The sequence below is a fragment of the Falco naumanni genome, chromosome 17 (genome assembly GCF_017639655.2).
Source record: "Falco naumanni isolate bFalNau1 chromosome 17, bFalNau1.pat, whole genome shotgun sequence".
NCBI lineage: Eukaryota > Metazoa > Chordata > Aves > Falconiformes > Falconidae > Falco > Falco naumanni.
In genome coordinates this window covers 217014-235417 of record NC_054070.1, presented here as the reverse complement: position 1 = coordinate 235417, position 18404 = coordinate 217014, and the positions used below count along the sequence as shown (strand labels likewise).

Genomic DNA, 18404 nt, shown 5'->3' with positions numbered 1-18404 from the left:
CCTCAGTTCATACTACCAACAATAATGTTTTAACAGGACTCCCTTTGACTTAACTCATCTTTCCAGTTTAACTCCCTGTTCAGACAGGACACATAGGAAAACCCGAGGATGCTTTATCAGATAAAGTTTACGATCCCAGAGATAATCAAGCACAGTGCAGAAGTGCCGATATGATGATTTTATACAAGCAACAATTTCAAAACATTCACACGATCCAGAAGAGAATAGGGTAAGCAGCTGCATCTAGACTATTTAATCAGAATCACATCTATTAGTAGAGTAAGATGCATTTTGCACATTTGGGAAATGTAATGCTGGTTTATAGTAACTTGTGTGGCACTAAACATCTAGCTCATGCTCTATAGCACATTTTACCTTCCGGTCCTTCCTTGTTTTTCTTATCAGAGCACACCAAAAAGTTAAGACAACTCGTTATGAGAATTCCTTTTTTATAACGGGTGAATGATGTCCAAATGAACATCTGGAAAACTGACAAAGTTTACTATTCTGGTTATGGAACCAGTTGGCAAAAGGTTGCCAACTTAATAAGATAGACATGCCATCCTGAAGTGGCAGCCTGTGCTTGTTTCCCCTGTCACACTCTGTCCCCACTATTATATCCTCAAATGACCCCACCTGTGGCATTCTGCACCCACTGTCGCCTCTCTCTGCTCATGCTCCCAATTCCATAGCTGCCCTTAACGCCTCTGCCAGCACCTTCCCACAGAGCCTTTGAGCAGCCCCGCAGGAGCAGGCCTGCTGCAGCTACAGAGAATGATACAGGTGTCTTCCCCTTTTTCACCTTATTCAACATAAGCAAGTTCTGTGAGATGCAACATGCAATCTCTGAGGCTCCACTCGATTCAGCTTTACAGCAGGGAGGCACTCGATGAGCCATGTAGAAACGAAGCGCTGGAAGCTCCCAGTTCACCTCTACCAGGAAGCTGGCTGAAGGAGCAACCCGTCTGTGCGGTGTGAAGGACCACTACACTTCATCAGAAGCTGCACCTGGATTGTTGTCTGAACCTCTGGCCTGTTCTGTTCCGTGCATTTATATTCACTTTTCCCTGGCTTCAGAGGTGACATGCTGGCCTTTCATGCCAAGTACAGACCAGCAAGAGAGATGAGGGCCAACACTGCTCTATCAGACTTTCAGGATCGGTGCAGTCCCTCTGTGGGATGCTGGCTGCTTGAAATAAAATTGCAGAATGAGAAGATGACGGGAGTCTATGATACCACCACCACACTGCGCTCAGCCTTGTGTGCTCACTCAAGGATGTGGGACCCCCTCTCCAGCAGATCTTTTGACACAGAATCATTTGTTCAGCTTCCAAAGGACAGTAGAATAAGCTAGTGTGGCACCAGAACACAGATCGGATCTCAGTAGGACAAAGCTCCTCCATTTAAATGCCGGGAATGCTTGTCACCAAAACTTCTAGTGTGTAGCAAGAGAGCTTAAACAAATCAACGGATGAGCATTTTCTGAGTAGTGGTGTCTTATAATTCCTTTGGCTTATCACATCAATTCTGTATAAACTAAAGAGAATGTATAAATTCGGCCTCTCAAACTTTTTAGTGTTTAACTTCAATTCAATTAAACACTTATGTATGTGTACAAAGTGAAAAATGAGGTTACAAGAGGTTAATGCTTTAATGCTTTTAATAACTCTTAACCACATGGCTGTATTTTGTCAAACAGAACACAGATTTGTTGTAGCAGGAAAAGTATACGATAGACAGAAGCATACTGAGGCTCTCCAAAACAGCAGAGCTGCTATGAAACCAAAACCTTTTCTTGGCCATCTTTGAAAAATCATAAATAGTATCTCTGTGATGGAATAAATACATAAATAATGGAATTTATATATAATACATATATGATGGAATAAACAAATAAACAGCGTTTCTAGTATAGCTGAGGAGGTTCTTGCTCGTAGTAGGAAAATCAAAAAGAAAAGAAACTTAGACCAAAAGCACAGAAAAAGTAATTGCAGAGACTGGTAACAGACACAGCACAGAATCCTGACCACAACACAGTACTTGTAAACCTGGGGTGACTTCAGGTATCGGTACTGAGCATGTTGAAACAACGTGCACCAGGCAGTGCCCGTAACTTACCCAGAAACTGGCAGTGAACAGGTAATAATGCACAGAGGAACTGACCGGTGGAAAAAGGCAACATCTGTGACAGGCTGAGTGGCATCTAAATGCTGGAAGTAGATGAAAGAATAAAGGGTAAGTTTCTAGGGTAGTTCTTGGGTTGCAAGTAAAATAATGTTAATCCTAAGTGTGGTCAGCACAGTTTGACAAATTTTGGCCCAGTCTCATCTCTGAAAGCACAAGCCCCACATAGTAAAGCAGCAGACACCAGCTTTTCAAAAGCTGAATGTGACCATTTCTCTTTTCCACTACAGTTCTTCACTGAAAAACCTGGTGTCTAACAGCCAAATATTTCAGCAGCTACAGCTTGTTTAAAAAACAAACCAGACCTCTCTCACACACCCCAACTGACACTTTTTGACTGCTTGCTTTTAGAATTAAGTAATGGTGTTAACACAATCATCAGCTACTGTCACAGTTTTACTGGTATTTCCCTCAACAAAATCTGTAGCACAGAGACTCACAGACCAGGAGGCCAAGGGAATCCTCTTACGGCGTTTCCTAGCCTATACTTCAAGGTGGATTACTATTGCATAAAACAGAGTTGTTCTGTGACAAAAGTTATTACTAAGGTACTCAGTCTTATTGTTCACCTTAATTACCCTGCTTTGATAAATCTTGAAGAGTCACCCGCTGCACCACAGCACTCACATTTATGACTCTAATATTCTTTTTACTATTAAAACAAATGTCCTTAAGATGGAATCCAGGCTGGAAAAAAGGGAAAACATTATCACTGATAAATGGATAAATCCAGATTTCAGTCTCTCAGCAGCAAGACTTCACTGTCGATAAAATGCTGACCAAGGGATTCCACAATAATTAATTTGTAACACTTAATTCAGAGTGTCCAGATATTCTGCTTTATGGAAATCAGACCCAGGACTTGGCTTCTCTTTGCTGTACCTACCAAGAAGTCATTTGAGAATCTCAATGCTTGAAGTTACATTTACAAGTATCTCTATGAATTACCAATTCTGAGATCGTTGCAGGAGATTTTTGTTGGCGTCTTTACTTTCTTCCACGTTGTGCCTTCTGATGCACTGGAGCATTTTATTGACAAATCTTGGTCTTCCTGCCAAGGAGAAACACATACATTTGGCACAGGTTATTGAAGGATGGATATGTAAGGATACCATATATTTTGTCAAGGTTGAATGGATGGGCTTATTCATACTTATTCTGCCTTAAGGTAGTGGGATTGCCCTGCATACCAACCTCAAGAGAATGCATGGAAGAAATGGGAACATTTTGTAGGCTGTCTTGAGATTTTCAAGTAAGCTTAAAGCAGTTTGGCTCTTGCATTAAAATTGAACATAAGTGTTTAGCTCTTCAAGATTTGTGAAAAGCCTGTAAGAAAATGCATAGTGAAACTAACCAACAACTTCATGATTAAGAAAAAAAGTAAGTGTTTAAAAAAGACCAAAATTGGGTTTCCCTCTCTGGTCTGATATGATCTCCCATTATTTCACCCCATGAAAGCATTTAAGAACTTAAATGAGAACTGTCATCTTCTCCTGAGTTACTACTCTTCTAATTTGACTATGATGATGTCTGATACATCTGATGCAAAACAGAAGAGTATTCATTAGCTCTAACACTAAACCAGCTGAATGAACAGATGCTCTGCAATGCTAAATGGGGGCTGTTCCCTGTATAGATCCCCTGTCACCCCTTTTGGGGGAAGAGTTGAATAATTTCATATTTGAACACTCCATAAATTCAGGTTGAAAAGTGCTGCCCAATGAAATTTCGCTGACTCATCTCACTCTCATTCCTCTGCTGAAACGTACAGTTTTGCTCTGTAAAGACTATTTCTCTTTAATTTCTGCAAATAACTGTACTGCTCTAAAAAGCTAGACAAAAGTTTTGCAAACCAGTGCTCAAAGAAAATGACACACAAACCTTGTGGCCTGAAGCTACAAAACTGAGTAACATGCTCAAAACCTACAGAAGGGGGGAAGTACTGCATGAACTTGTAGTACAAAATAGCATCTTTTTAATGTTTTGTTTTATTGGTGGTAGTATTACATCGGATTTTAAGTACTTCAGTCTGGCAGGAGCCCTATTCAGCAGAGGCCATATATGTACACAGAAGAAGACAGTCCCTGACCTACTACACTCACATTCTTAAGTTTCAAGTGAACCAGCCAAGTTTCTCTCTCTGCTGCAGGCAAAATAGGCAAACAATGACATCAAAACAAGCACATTTCTCAAAATTCTAGATTAATTACCTTTTAGGTGAATAACAACATAAAGTAAGCCAAGTTACCTTTGACAGGCAATCCCATGCCACTTCTGCTCATTGCAACCCTCCTCTAACTGATGCCTACAGACAGTTTGGTACCATTCCCACACAAGCTTCCTTTGCCTGTCCTCAACTTTTGCATCCAAATTATTGGTGAATGTGCTGAATAAAACAAGAGACAACTCCCTATACTGCTGTAGCTTCTGGACCCCATGCTGTCTTGGAACCTGTGATCCAACAATGGAAACCACCCTGTCCAACAGATTTGCATTCTATTCAAATTAAATCTTTCTCTGTTGACAGCCACGAGTGCAAGATAACACCAACATACAAAAATATTAGTCACGAGGCTTTGTGCCATTTCTCACCTGGGGCTTAGATTCACCCATGCCATGCAGAAAATCCACCAGAACCACTGCACTTTTTGAAGATTAATAAATCCAGAGAGGGTGAACAGAAAGATTGCCTTTTTTCCATTAGTGCCTTAACAAATGGTAAATTTTTGGGATGTATTTGTCTGCCAGTGCGTTTTATGCCTATAAAACTTTTTATTTCTTTAAACCAAAAACAGGTAAAGAGTAAGTTAATTAATTTTAATACATAAACTGTATTGTTAATACTCAACTTTAATGTTGTTCAGAACAGTTTACTAACAGGAGAGACTTAATACAACAATGAAATAATCTGTATTTCAGTATAACCTTTAACTTACATATAACACTGATTACTGTAATTAGCAACTAGTTTTCCAAAGGTTCCCAGTTGTTTAGTATTTGACTCTTGCTTTCATCATTTAGTGATTTACAGTAATGAGCTGGAACATCAGTATTTTGTACTGAAATGGCTGAAATAGTTGTCCAGGCATCATTGCCCTCATGTGACAGATCTCAGATGTTGTTGTGAAAAGTTAGCCAAAAGCAATAGACAATGCCATCACTTCTGCTTCATTTTTACTGAAAAACAACAACAAATGACTTGTAGTCAGAGTCTCAGTAGCTTTTGAAGGACTGTTACTTCACTGAGATTCTGCCCTTTGTTTAAGTTTTGTTTGACAAATGCTTTATAAATGAGCAGAAGAGGTGGTTTATGTTTCATTAATGAGGCTGATAGTGGTTAATTACCAAAGTTACGTAAACAATCCAATACCAGATCAAGCCAAAGGGTCAGTTATGTAGAGAAGATCCAGCTGGAGTATATAGGATTTCCTTTAACTATTCGGACACCAAGCAAGTTACAGAGATCTAGAATTTCTAGTTCAGAATTCTGCTAGCTCGAAAATGAATTCTCTTAGCCAGTATCGACCTAGGAAAGCTTTCTTTATCTGCAGTTTCATCACTCATCAGATTCTTAGACCTAACTGTGTAAAGGCAGACATTCTGTGTAGCTCAGATTGCAGGGAAGCTCACAGTTTACACGAATGATTAAAATGAGGCTGCAAAACCTCTGCAACACAAGGTGTTCAGGTCAGACGGACATCATCAGATCTGATCATTTTCTATAGAGAACATGCATGCCCCTCATTGTCCACTTCAGTGGCACTTCTAGATTTTGGCTCATGACATAGGCTTGTTCAGCTAGTATTTTCAGGCCGTGTCTATGAGTAATGCTGTGTTTACTAACCTCTAGTAAACCATGCTTGAAGTATATGATTATTTCTTTTGCCCATTAAAATGGCACTAGGCATGATACTGATCAGACACTAACAGTGTTCTACAAAATTGACATATGTAAGGAAAAATAACAGAAAACAGAGCTGGAAGAGATCTCAAAATTCCTTTCTCCTCCTTCATACCATGAAAATAACTCAGAGAGAACAATTTGTAAGTTCTATAGGTTGCCCAACTGATCTTCAAAACATCCAGTGATGAAGATTGTATGGGCAACTTATTCCAGTGCTATTTTTACCACTGTAATTGCTTTCTTTAGTATCTAATTTAAATCTTCCTTACTCCTAAATAAGCTCTTTATTTCTGAGTTCTTTACAAGCACGGTTTATTTTCCTCTTCTTTGCAGCACTTGTGATTTAGTGGGCTCTCAGGTCTCCCATTTTTATTGTCACATTAAGCTTTGAATAGAAGTGATCTGTTAAAATAATGTAAATACATATATTTAACGTGGACTAGTCACTTGGTCTGAATTACTGGATGACTATGTAAAACAGTTTTATTACCACAGCTATGAAAGTAGCATGTAGGTTGAAGTTAATGACCATGGGCTAATAATACTTAACGTGGCACTGCAGTTAATTTCTACAACTAAGTTTTAGGTTCTTCTACACTTACTTTAGAAATTGAATTTGCTCTGAAACCAGTAAGTTTTATAACACTTAACAGAATGGGGATTAGATATCTTCTAAAAACCTGGGCCTCAGACTTAAGTTTCCCGAAAATAGGCTTTAAATACCCACGTCCCATAGGTATGTCTGAACAGCTTACCAGTACAGTATCTTCTATCAGAAAGAGTACTAAAAAAAGTCAGTACTATGTAAAAGCTAAAGACAGTATTTCACAAACCTCTGCTGTTTTTTCCATCTTTCATGAGAAAGGCTGCAAAGCTGGATGAAAAAGCCAAAGGTATGTGAGAAAGAGATACTGCTATGAAAACAAATCTTAGTTCCAAGAACTGTAAATTCTTCATTTTTACCACTCAAGTTTTTTTGACATCTTAGTAAGTTGCTGTATAAGGCTGCTTTACCAGAAAAACAAATGCTGAACATAATTAAATTTACAAGATCATTACCTTTGTCTCTACTGCATAATCTATGTATTTCAGCCCTCTGTCACCACACATTATCAATGCAGAACATTTGAAAGCTCAAAAGGTCCCATAAGATGCTCAAAAAACATCTGAGTTAATCTTTTTTGTTCTTGAAAGCCAGACTCAACCATTCCACCTCCAAAGACTAACAGATTCCTAAATGGTGCCAGATTACATGGAAATAAGTAGCATGGTCTTGTCTGGAGTCTATGGAACACAAATATGACTCTCCTTTGAAGGGTCATGTCAGTTTGCTGCGTATTGTGCCACAGATCCCTGAAAACCTATTGTCCCTAAAGACTATTTTAAGTGACTTTGCAGTAAGATAAGCAACAGGAAATTGTTTTTTCCTTTTGCAATCTAATGCCATGAAGTACACAACAGAACCAGTTTTTTCCTGAAGTAAATTGCTCTTACACAGAAGAAAAGTGACCTCCTCCTGGAGTTAGTGTGTTTGCAACCTGCTGCACATCATGTTAGGAAGCAGGTGTAATGACACGTTAGCTAGCAAGAAAATGCCCTGTCCAAACCATTGCATCTTCTATCTATGAAATTATTTAAACTTCAATTTTTAATGACATTATTAATAATGAAAATACTTGGCGTTTTAAAAATGAAATGTTGCAAAATTAGCAGCAACAAAAGTGGCTAACAATCATTGTCTGTTTCGGGGGCACACATGACCCTGCATACGCTGCATCAGCACAGGTAAGTCAGAACGGGGAGAACAAGGTAAGTGTTTTGTGTTTGGAGACAGTGGCCTAATGAAGTGCTTCCAAATTCAATTCTTGTGTCCAAATAATACTACTGCAATATTTTCTCCACCCAGGAAATGAACATTATCCATTAACACTCAGACATGTCAATGTTAAGCAACCAAAATAGGAGAATTTTAAATTCTACCAAGAAAGCAGAATATTTAGTAATCAGACAGGGAGAACTCTGGGAAACAGTGACGTGAGGGTCCCCATGGCCTCTGTCCCTGATGACCCAGTTATTATTTGATTTATGTGGACTTGCAGCTGCCCTTGCTTCGACCCCAGAAAAGGCTGTGTGGGAAGTTTGTGTCTCAGAGCTGTAGCATTGCTCTGCTGAGTGTCTGGAGCCTAGTGTATGCACAGAAACTGATAAATAGGGAAAAGGCCCAGTTTGCTCCAGCTGGACTGAGAGCTAGGATCAGCGCTACAGCCCAGCAGACTCAACTCTGGAAGCAAGAAACTCTCTGGAACTACCGTAAGTATTTTACTTCTCTTAATGCTCTGGAATTATAAATTGTTGCTCTAGCCATAAATCAATTTGCCATGTGAAAATATTTTAGGCATTGGGCTTTTTTCTTCTTTTTCCTTTTTTTTTCTTTCTCTTTAAATGGCTGTCTAAATGAAAATAGAAAACATGCACTTTTAAATTTGCTATCCTACTGCCAAGAATTTGTTCCAACAGTACCTCATTTGACATACAGAGTGAAGTAAAATGATTTTAAAATTCAATTATTTGTTTCCCTTCCCCAAAGTACCTGGAAACCTGTAAGTTTTGAGCAATCTCTAACCCCTTATTTTACAATGTATAAAAATTATACCTTTGAATTAATAATTTATGGGGTAACAATTCAAGATAATTGCAACACAGTCCATTCGTGAAATAAGCCAATTCTTTTTATGGTTATTATATGACAAGGAAGGAATGCACGTAATGAGAACAAAAGTGGTATTTCTTCAAACAGCAGCTTTGGTGGAGCTTCTTGGCACATTAAAACTGAGAAACAGGTAAAACCTTAACAATGTGCATAGGATCAATCAAGCAACCCTACAACTCCCCCTGCAAAAACGTTCTTTGATTACAGTATCAGTGGTTACTGAATTGCTTGAGTGAAACTCAATGTATCACCTAGCATTGGACATAGTTGCCACCAACTGTGTTCTGTTACTTTTTTTTTTTCAGTTTTTGGTTTAAATGCCACAAATTAAAAAATTAAGCTATGTTTCCCAGAAGCAAAAGAAGTACAGCAATTAATGCTGAGATTGAAATGTGCCATCTCATTCCACTGCGTGATCGTTAATATGCCACAAGGTGAAAAAAACTTGAAGACCTTCAGATTGAGTTCCTAAAATTCCCTGTAAACAAGAAATTTCCCTATGACTCAACTGTCAAAATATTTACGATAGCAGTTAAAGTACTGCCAATACATACCTCTTAAAGAGCTCCCTGAAGCCTCTTCTACAAGAAGTATGTTTTGCATCTTAATAAATTTGATAAGTTGATGATATGTTACTTTATATTTTGATAGCAATAAAAATGATAAAAACAACATATTTCACCATAAATAACAATAGATGTACAGTGCTCTAGTCTGAATACATATATTCTCTTAAGTGACTGGTTTGTGACTGTACGTTACTTTTATCAGTTAATGGCACTTTTTTTCCCCGTTAATAGCTTACATCTTTGATAAACTGGGAAGTGTTTTAGTTAGGACTAATAACTTTAAGATTGATGAATTTCTGTATTAGATGGATAACCAACCCCTTGAATCAACATACATTTCAGTTTATATTGAACGTTATTAGTTCAAAAGACTGATTACTGTAAAACCAAGCCTGTAAAAGTGCAACATTTTCCAACGCGCTTAAGCAGCCTCCAGTCTAGGTCACATCTTCTGGGGGGGGAAAAAAAAAAAATAATCAAAACCTCCTGCTTGTAGGGGCTTTTAAAATTAAAAACCAACAAACACCCCCCTCCCCTGCAATGATTAGGATTTCACACGTGAAAATACCCAGCAGAATTAGCACCTCTGAAATAACCAAGAAGGAGAAGCAGGGAACAGCATGTGCCTTTGCGCAGATGACATCTTCTTTCAGGTCAGTTTGTCTGTCTAAGGACTGAAGACTTTCATCCTAACTGTGTTACAGTTTGTGATTCTATGAAACAAGTTACTAAAAAAATGAATTTCCTTTTCAGTTATTTCAACTTTTTAGGCTAAAGACCTTTATCCATCATCTCTGGGACTGTATTTCTTTCTTTTGCTTCCATTTTAAAGCACACATACACAAAATGTAAGGGTATATTTTAAGTACACAGAGAAGAGAAAAACACAGGCACAGAGTATTTTGGTTTGGAAATGGCATGACTACAACTATCCCAAACACCCAAAGCTCTTACTCCAATCTTATTTCAACTTTGTCCAAGTTATTATGTTTTGAAAATTATGATTGGGCGTGAATGCTACATTCTGTAAGGATTCCACAGCTTTACAGTGTGTAGCTAAGCTTTGTGTGCATGCAGAATGCACTTGCCTGCATGGCAAAGGGTTAATGGATGTATGTATGGGCTGAAGAAATGTCATGGCTCACTCTCATGAGGTGTGCGAGATCAGGCATGGCTACTGAACTTTTGAGAGACCAGCATGTAATGCATCATGAAATTTCAATGACTCCTAAAGTCTGGAGTAGGCTTCCCTGCTGCTGACTGACTCACATCTAAAGGGTGAGGCAGTCAATCTTAGCAATAATCAAAACCTTCCTGTCCTAGAAAAATTAAGTTCCTTACATATTTTATTCTGTTCTTCGTAACTTTTTTTTAAAAGCCCAGTTCTATTTTATATCAGAACAAGCTTGTTAATGCTAAATTCTCAATGGTTAGAAAATGAAACCGTTAACATTCATGTACAGGTATGACCATTAAGTCTCATTTCAAGACACTACAGCATTTCTCAAATAAACACTGGATTTACTATTCATGCTGTTATAACATTCTCTTAACTTAAGAGCTTCAATTTGCAAAGTCTCATTCTAAACTGGGAATTCTGTGGTTGCAACTGATAACTTTTATTTGCCGTAGAAATCAGTAAGAAGGGCTAAATCCTCAAATCCATTCTCATAATACCGAAGTTGAGGAAACTTTGCCAAATGAAAGTCTGCTTCCAAGATGTAGAATGTTTAATCAACCAACCACCTTGCATTTGGTAATACGTGCTTCATACTCCCAATATAATATTTTTATCAGACTGGATCAGTGCAATTTTATTTTAGCTACTATTCTTTTATTATTTTTATTTGAAGAAACTGCTGGAATCCAGAAACACATTTCTTCAGCAAAACCACATTTTTAAGGAAAAATGTAGACTTTGCCCAGGCCAAATTGATCTAGCTGATAAGGACCTCATGAGTCATTTCTCTCTCAAACAAATATTTACTAGCAGAGATAACAAAAAAACCCGAGCATTCCAGCCTCACTGCATCTTTTCACCTTCTGCTGACAACATGAAGAGAAAGTGTTTGGTTTCAAAGACACATCCAGTTAGCGAGGAAAGGATGTATGTCTTTCAAGACATTACTTTAGTTCAGATTCCCTGAAATTATATATTCATTTTCTCAGCTGTAGCTAGGTATAGGTATTGCACAAAACCCAACATGAGAGTCTTTCAAGGAAGATCTGTAAATCTAATTTGCTGTGATTTCTGCAAGAGGCACATACAGAGAATCCTGTTACACACATTGCTGATTTGCTATACTTTCCAAATACTTACTTGCCTTTTTCATCTTTTCTGTCCTTCCCTTCTGCTCAGGAAAGCCTATGAATAGTTGTTCACTGGCGAATTGTCTTGTAAAGACCGTACTCAATGGACATCAGATACAACATACTTTTAACCAGTGGCATTCCACGCATGCAGAGGGACAAAGGGGCAAGAAAAGTATTTCCTACTTACTTCTCTAATGGCTGCTCCATTACCTCTCAATTGCTAAGCCACACCAGAGATTGTCTATACACATACCTAAACTCAAACCCAGCTCATGCTAGTGTCCACATAGACATGCTTTTTTTTTTTTTTATAAAACTCTTTTAGGAATTTTTAGAACACAGTTTTCCAGAACCTCTCCATAAAGTCAAATTACTGAAAAATAAGGCAAGTTTTGAACTCAAAGCACAATAGCTATTCTGCACCTACTCTGCCACTGTGAGCTCTCAGTACACTTTATTACGGTGAACATCAAAGCATCCAGCCAGAAGCCCAGGTTCCTTCAATAATCAAGGACAGGGTAACTCTTCAGAGGGTAATACATCCTATATGAGACTGATTTTTTTGGTCTTCACAGGATGCTTTGTACTCTTAAAGGAATGCAAGCTCTTAAATGTAAATTGGGCTATACTTAAGAGAGCCAAAGCTGACTATTACTGCATAAAAGAGTAAATGGAGAAGAAGAAATATTCTATACTGGCCTTTCCAGGTTATTTTCCTATATTTACTTGATTCAAAATTGCATAAAAAGTGAATGAAGCAAATTCACTAAAAGACCATCTTTGTGCCAAAACAGAACATCTGCCACATCTAGCTTAGTGCAAATGCCCTAACTCATTCTGAAAGCAAGTTTTTTTTCTATCCAGTGAAGCTCCATTTAATTGCTTCCTGAATTACAGAATTTACCAACAATTAGTTTCATTCCCCCACATGGTTTTGTGTAAAATCCAGAGCAAAACAGTTTTAAATATAAGCTGAAAATTTAGGAATGGACTCTATCCTGAATCTGTACTACTAGGACAATCAAATGTTTTGCAACCTCACTGAGAGTACTATGTGACTTTGCACATACCTCTGATTTTATTCAGATCTGCAGACTGTTCCATATTCTGAAGTCTTCTGGTTTTAGCTCTGTAGCTAAATCTAGCCAGCAAATCTTTCTCACATGATGCTTTTCATACTGCTCCATTTCTCTAGGTTGCCTTCTTGAAAGTCTGTCACAGAGCAAACTGCATGAAACGGTGCAATTGGGAGCAGAACATGGCAAATACATTTGTCACTGTACCTGATGGGTATTGTCTTCCTGAGCCCATACAGTATTACGGTGAGTAAAGTGAAATTTTCATATTATGAAAAAGCAGTATAGTAAGATGAACACCTGTGGGAATTCCCATAATTTTCTTCATTTTAGCTTATCTTCACAAGCTTTTAGAAGCTACACATTTGACTATCAAGCCAATATGGAAAGTGTATTGAAACATATTAGAATGTGCTCATGCAGATTTTGTAAACGATGTGATTACACTGACTGATCATTTCATACAAACATGAATGGTGCTGTCTCCCTTTGACTTGCATGAAGAAGACACAGGTTTTATTACAGTATTCCAGATATGTTATAAATAGATAATGGTTATTCTGTATCTTATGTACCTGTAATTGCAATAACTAATCTGATTCTGGAAGAGTAAAAGCAGGACCCAAATTCCATTAAAGAGCAAAAGACCTCCAAACTGCTTAAAAAAACAAAATTTGTTTTTACAGAGATTTGAACAATCCCAAAGGAAGAATGAAACACGATGCATGTTGCACAAGCTTTCTTCAGTACAGCTGTGTGTACATATAAGGGGGGCTGGATAAAATTAAAACTCTACAGACAGAAAGGCATGAACAAGCTCTCTTCATTAATTCTGTACCTACATTTTGCTAAAATAAAATTTCATAAAGGATCAATGTGGAAAAATACTAAATAAAGCAAGCCTCTGCTTTTTGTTCTACTGAATAACTGTCACAGTAATTTTACCACTCCATATATAATTTCTGCACCATCTTTTTCAGACTTTTGCTGTGCAGTATTTTCAAAACTATGCCTGAAATATGTACCAATAACAAAAACCTCACTCATCAACAAATTCACTTACAGGAAAATATTCTTCTGTAATGTGGACAACTAATAAAAATTACCTTTGAGTGCAAAATCTAAAGGTGTCATCATCAGTTGGCAAGTGACAGACAATTACATGCAAACAAGAATCAAGTGGCACCCACATGACATTGCCCAAACTGTCACAAGACATTTTTTTTTACACCTAAGATTTTACTTAAAAACATTACAGGTTTTTAACCTGAAAACATTACATGTAAGAAGAATGTGTCAGGCTGCCCTTCTGAAAATGCATTCCTCTAATATTTGTGATTAAATATTTTATCTCTAAAACATGTTAAAACTTTCAAGTACCCGATGTCGAGATATTCTTCAGGTTGTTATTTCAATTTCTTCTGTACCTAGATGTTTTACCGGAGCACATCAACTATCAGCTGCAAGACACCGATTACCAGACTGCGCCTTACTGCCAGTACTCGGCTGCTCAGATCCCTCCTCCGGTGTTACAGCCACAGCCCTCCCAGCCCCAGTACGGCACGTACGGCCTGGACTCTCCCTACAGCGACGGGCAGTGCACCACCAGCAGCTGTGAATTAAGCAAGCCCTCCTTTGTGGCTCCCCACAATGATGATGGTGGATACCAAGGGTTAAGGCGGCCCAGATTAAACCACTCTTCTCTGAGACTGAAGGGACAGGAGGAGCTGTGTGTTGTGTGTGGTGACAAGGCGTCAGGCTATCACTACAACGCGCTTACCTGCGAAGGCTGTAAAGGTAAGAGAACAGGCTGATCTGGGTCTTACCCACAGTGCCCCACAGTGCTCAACAAAATGTTCCATGTCAGCGGTTCAAGCAGATGTCATGATTTTTTAAGCTGACATTGCTACAGAGGATTTTGGAACCCTTTATCTAACATGCTTACTCCAGATTCACATTTTTATAACATTTTTTGAAGAAATACTTTCACAGTGTGTATTTAATATGAGCATTTCATGCATCTCATTTCTGCATTGATTATTCACTAGGATAGTGTCTGTTTAAGCAGGTGCTGATTTTCTCATGTGCATTTATTATAGATTTACTTCAGTGTTTTTAATTATACTTATTAAAATTAAATAAACACAAGTAATAATTTCTATTTACATTTTGACTTGCTATATGGCAGCTGTTTTGGTCAGGTAAGGAAAACAGTGATTAATATTAGTCAGAAAGGACAAGCCGTAACTATGCTGTTAATAATCAAATTTAAAATCAAGGTAGTATTTCCATTGTAAAAAAAACCCAGTCTAACAAAAAACCCCAAAAGACACTCTGATTCTTCAAATTGTTATGAGATACAGTGCCTTAGATTTCTTCAGTCATAACCTGATCCTTGTCTATAGGCTTCTTTCGACGTAGCATAACCAAAAATGCAGTGTATCGATGCAAGAATGGTGGTCACTGTGAAATGGACATGTACATGCGGAGGAAGTGTCAGGAATGTCGCCTGAAGAAGTGTAAAGCTGTGGGAATGCTAGCAGAATGTAAGTGCTCCTTCCATGCTGGCTACTTTGCTGATCAATTTGGATAAAACCTCTTCCAAAGTCAATCCTTTCTCCTCATTAGAGCTAAATGGTATTGGTCTAAACTTCATTTAGCTGTAGGAAAATTTAGCTTTGGAGTCCATAGCACCTGTAGCGTCTTCATCTGCAGAAACCACCAATGCTTGGGAAGTATTTCCTGAAGTTAAGAGGACTGCTGTTCAAAGACTTCACAAGAAAAAAAAAGGAAGTACTATCAAGAGACTGCTAAACATCTTGAACCTTGACAGGACAGCAGCAAGCATATCACGCGCTTTTTTGTTGGGCGGGTGGGGGGTGGATTTTGCACAACAGTCTTTCATGAAAAATTCTCGTGCTTGTATGTCACAGAGCCACAAGCAAGAGATAACGTAAGAGAACCGCAAACACTCAGGTCTTTGGCAGATACTGAACCTAACTCGCTAATGAATAACACATTGCCATATCCTCAAGGAAGCATAGTTCCTTACAGGTGACAGCTCCTGTGGTGCAAGACTCGTGTTATCAATAACAGTAAAAATTATGGTTTTAAATTGTATTGAATATGTACATATTGATACACACTTCCATGCCTCACAGGTTTGCTGACTGAAGTACAGTGCAAGTCAAAGCGACTCAGGAAGAATTTCAAACAGAAGAGCAGTTTTCTTTGTGACATAAAACTGGAAGATGAGGGACTGAATAGCAAGCATGTATCATCTACAACAAGATCTGGAAAAGTGGGATATTTTTCTATTTAATATATCTCTTTTTATAATTTCATTTTGCCCCAAGTCATTGTCACTTGATTGGTTTATCTTTTTAATAGATCCCAGAGAAGATGGAACTTACTCCAGGGGAACATCAGCTTCTTGACCACATTGTAGCAGCACACCAAAAATACACAATTCCCCTCGAGGAAGCAAAGAAGTTTGTACGTATACAGAACAACCAGCCTGCATTGCTAAGTTATTATTGTCCTAAGTACTGTATCTTGGTTATATCAGATGTCTAAACGCTCTTTCATGCAGCTACAAGAAACTGTAAGTCCTGAGGAAAGTTTTCTCCGTCTCTCTGAGACAGCAGTTGTCCATGTACAAGTGTTAGTGGATTTCACAAAAAGACTGCCAGGTAAGTTTCTTCCTTTGGGAAGTATTACAGAATAGTGTGACCTCCCCTCCGTCCAAGGCAGAAACCATACTGATGGCATGAGTCTGAGAAAAATACAGGCTTTAAGAAAACTCCCATTCAACTATTTTTTCTCCCAACTCTAACAATCAGGGTTACCATTTACTTGTCACGAGGACAAGTTAGAAGCATTCACTTCAAAAGCTTGCTATGATTACATTTCTTTTCCATTTCTGACATGGAGTGGAGACATTTTCTGAAAGTACATGGACTTCAAAATACCATCTTGAGTGGATTACTATTTCAACACATTCTCTGAAAACCAGTTCAGTTTGCGATTTATTGTCATCATCAGAGAAAAAAACCCAGATGTTCCTTCAAAGGAAAAGGCAGCACAGAAGGGACTAACCAGGTGCTCCTATTCATATTTTCCTTTAATAAAAAACAAAGGAACATGCAATTAAATTCACTGCATTTCAATGTAAAGCTGAGAAAATAACATTTGACAGAGAGGGTGATATTTTTTTCATTAAATTGTAAAATGTATCGACAAAAGTCAATCAACATGTCTAAAGCTGATATGTGATGTAATTGAGCACTACTGTGGAACAGATCTGAAAGAATGAATGAACTGTTTGTTCCCATTATGTTACATATCCTGCTTTGATCAGGATTAAGAAAATAATTAATGAAGTTCTTTTGCTCTTGAATTATAAGTGTAGATAATGAGTTTGTCAAAAGATGAACACAATTGTTAAAAAGATCAGGTATCAATTAATAAGGAATATGCTCACAGTCACTAAGCAATGTAGCAAATTTATAAGGTATTAGGCTATGTGATATAATTCAAGTATTAGGAAGTAATTTTCAATACTTGCTTAGTCCCAAAATTTTTACTTGTATCTTCCTGTGAATCTTCTAACACTGGACACTGACAACTGTTGTGTCTGTCCCGTGTCCCCCACAACCTGCAAACTAGCAAGAAAGATCCCAATAGCCTTTGGTACATACATCCATTAACTATGGCTTCTCCTTTCCAGTAAAGGCATTTCTTAAAAAACTCAATTTTATCAACACATGTTAGGGGCTTAAATGTAGCTACAGCCTTCCTTGATTCTTAACATGTATCTTTCTCTGCAGGATTTGAAAGTTTAGCTAGCGAAGATCAGATCGCGCTGCTAAAAGGATCAACAGTTGAGGCAATGTTTTTGCATTCAGCCCAAATATATAACCAAAGAATTAGTGAATGCCAACCATCAACAAGTGAAAGTAAGTTTGACTAACAAGCTTTCTATCAACACCAGTCTGAGGTTCTGCCATTTTGAAATGACCTCCATTTATTTTAATTCACTTAATCTCAAATCATTTCCTATCCAACCACAGTGGTACTTAGAATAGTAAAGACCAAAATTAGAAAGAATTGGATATCTCTTTTCCTCCCATTATTTCCAAAAAAAGAGCAACCTTTTTAAGTGTTTCTACAAATTGTGGGGTGGATGGATGGTATCAGCTATATTAATGACATATTAAATACTGTGTCAAGTTTAACACAAGAGACTTTGACCAACAATCATGCAACCAGTCAACTTGGTGCTGGATATCAAAAAGAACAATTTTTTCTACCTACATAGAAAAATCACAGATTTTCAGGTACATATCTGCAAACCAGATGCAGACAAATATTTTAAGTCCCATTAAGCTTGGCTGAGAACTGTCATCTGTATTGTTCCAGGTCATGTAAGACTTTCTGATCATAGGACATGCTGTCATGTTCAAAACCTTGATAAAAACATTTATTCCATGGAAATGTCTCACAATGAAGAGAGTCCAACTTCCACTACCACCACAGGTAACGGAGGTCTCAGAACCAAAACTGTTGGGAATCTTTTGCTTTGCTGGCCCTGTTCTTGATCACACTGAGCAAGACTGCCCGTGTGGCTGCTGCTCGTTCTCTCCCCC

The 18404-nt window shown here is 37.9% G+C and overlaps 1 protein-coding gene across 3 annotated transcripts in view; it reads left to right on the top strand.

Annotated features, from left to right (window-relative positions):
• The first annotated feature begins 8147 nt into the window (after window positions 1-8147).
• The window catches only part of LOC121098462 (bile acid receptor-like), a 12021-nt gene continuing 1764 nt past the window's right edge, over window positions 8148-18404 (top strand). For 2 of the 3 annotated variants that reach the window (XR_005831279.1, XM_040616452.1), the window contains exons 1-10: window positions 8148-8398; window positions 9916-10020; window positions 12876-13002; window positions 14188-14553; window positions 15162-15302; window positions 15918-16057; window positions 16147-16251; window positions 16349-16448; window positions 17586-17714; window positions 18178-18294. Coding sequence is in view for 2 of the 3 variants with exons in the window: in XM_040616452.1 (XP_040472386.1) it covers window positions 9988-10020; window positions 12876-13002; window positions 14188-14553; window positions 15162-15302; window positions 15918-16057; window positions 16147-16251; window positions 16349-16448; window positions 17586-17714; window positions 18178-18294 (1258 nt within the window). In the remaining variant the exon portion in view is untranslated. The remainder of the gene's footprint in view (window positions 8399-9915; window positions 10021-12875; window positions 13003-14187; window positions 14554-15161; window positions 15303-15917; window positions 16058-16146; window positions 16252-16348; window positions 16449-17585; window positions 17715-18177; window positions 18295-18404) is intronic. The other variant, XM_040616453.1, reaches the window with a different exon arrangement.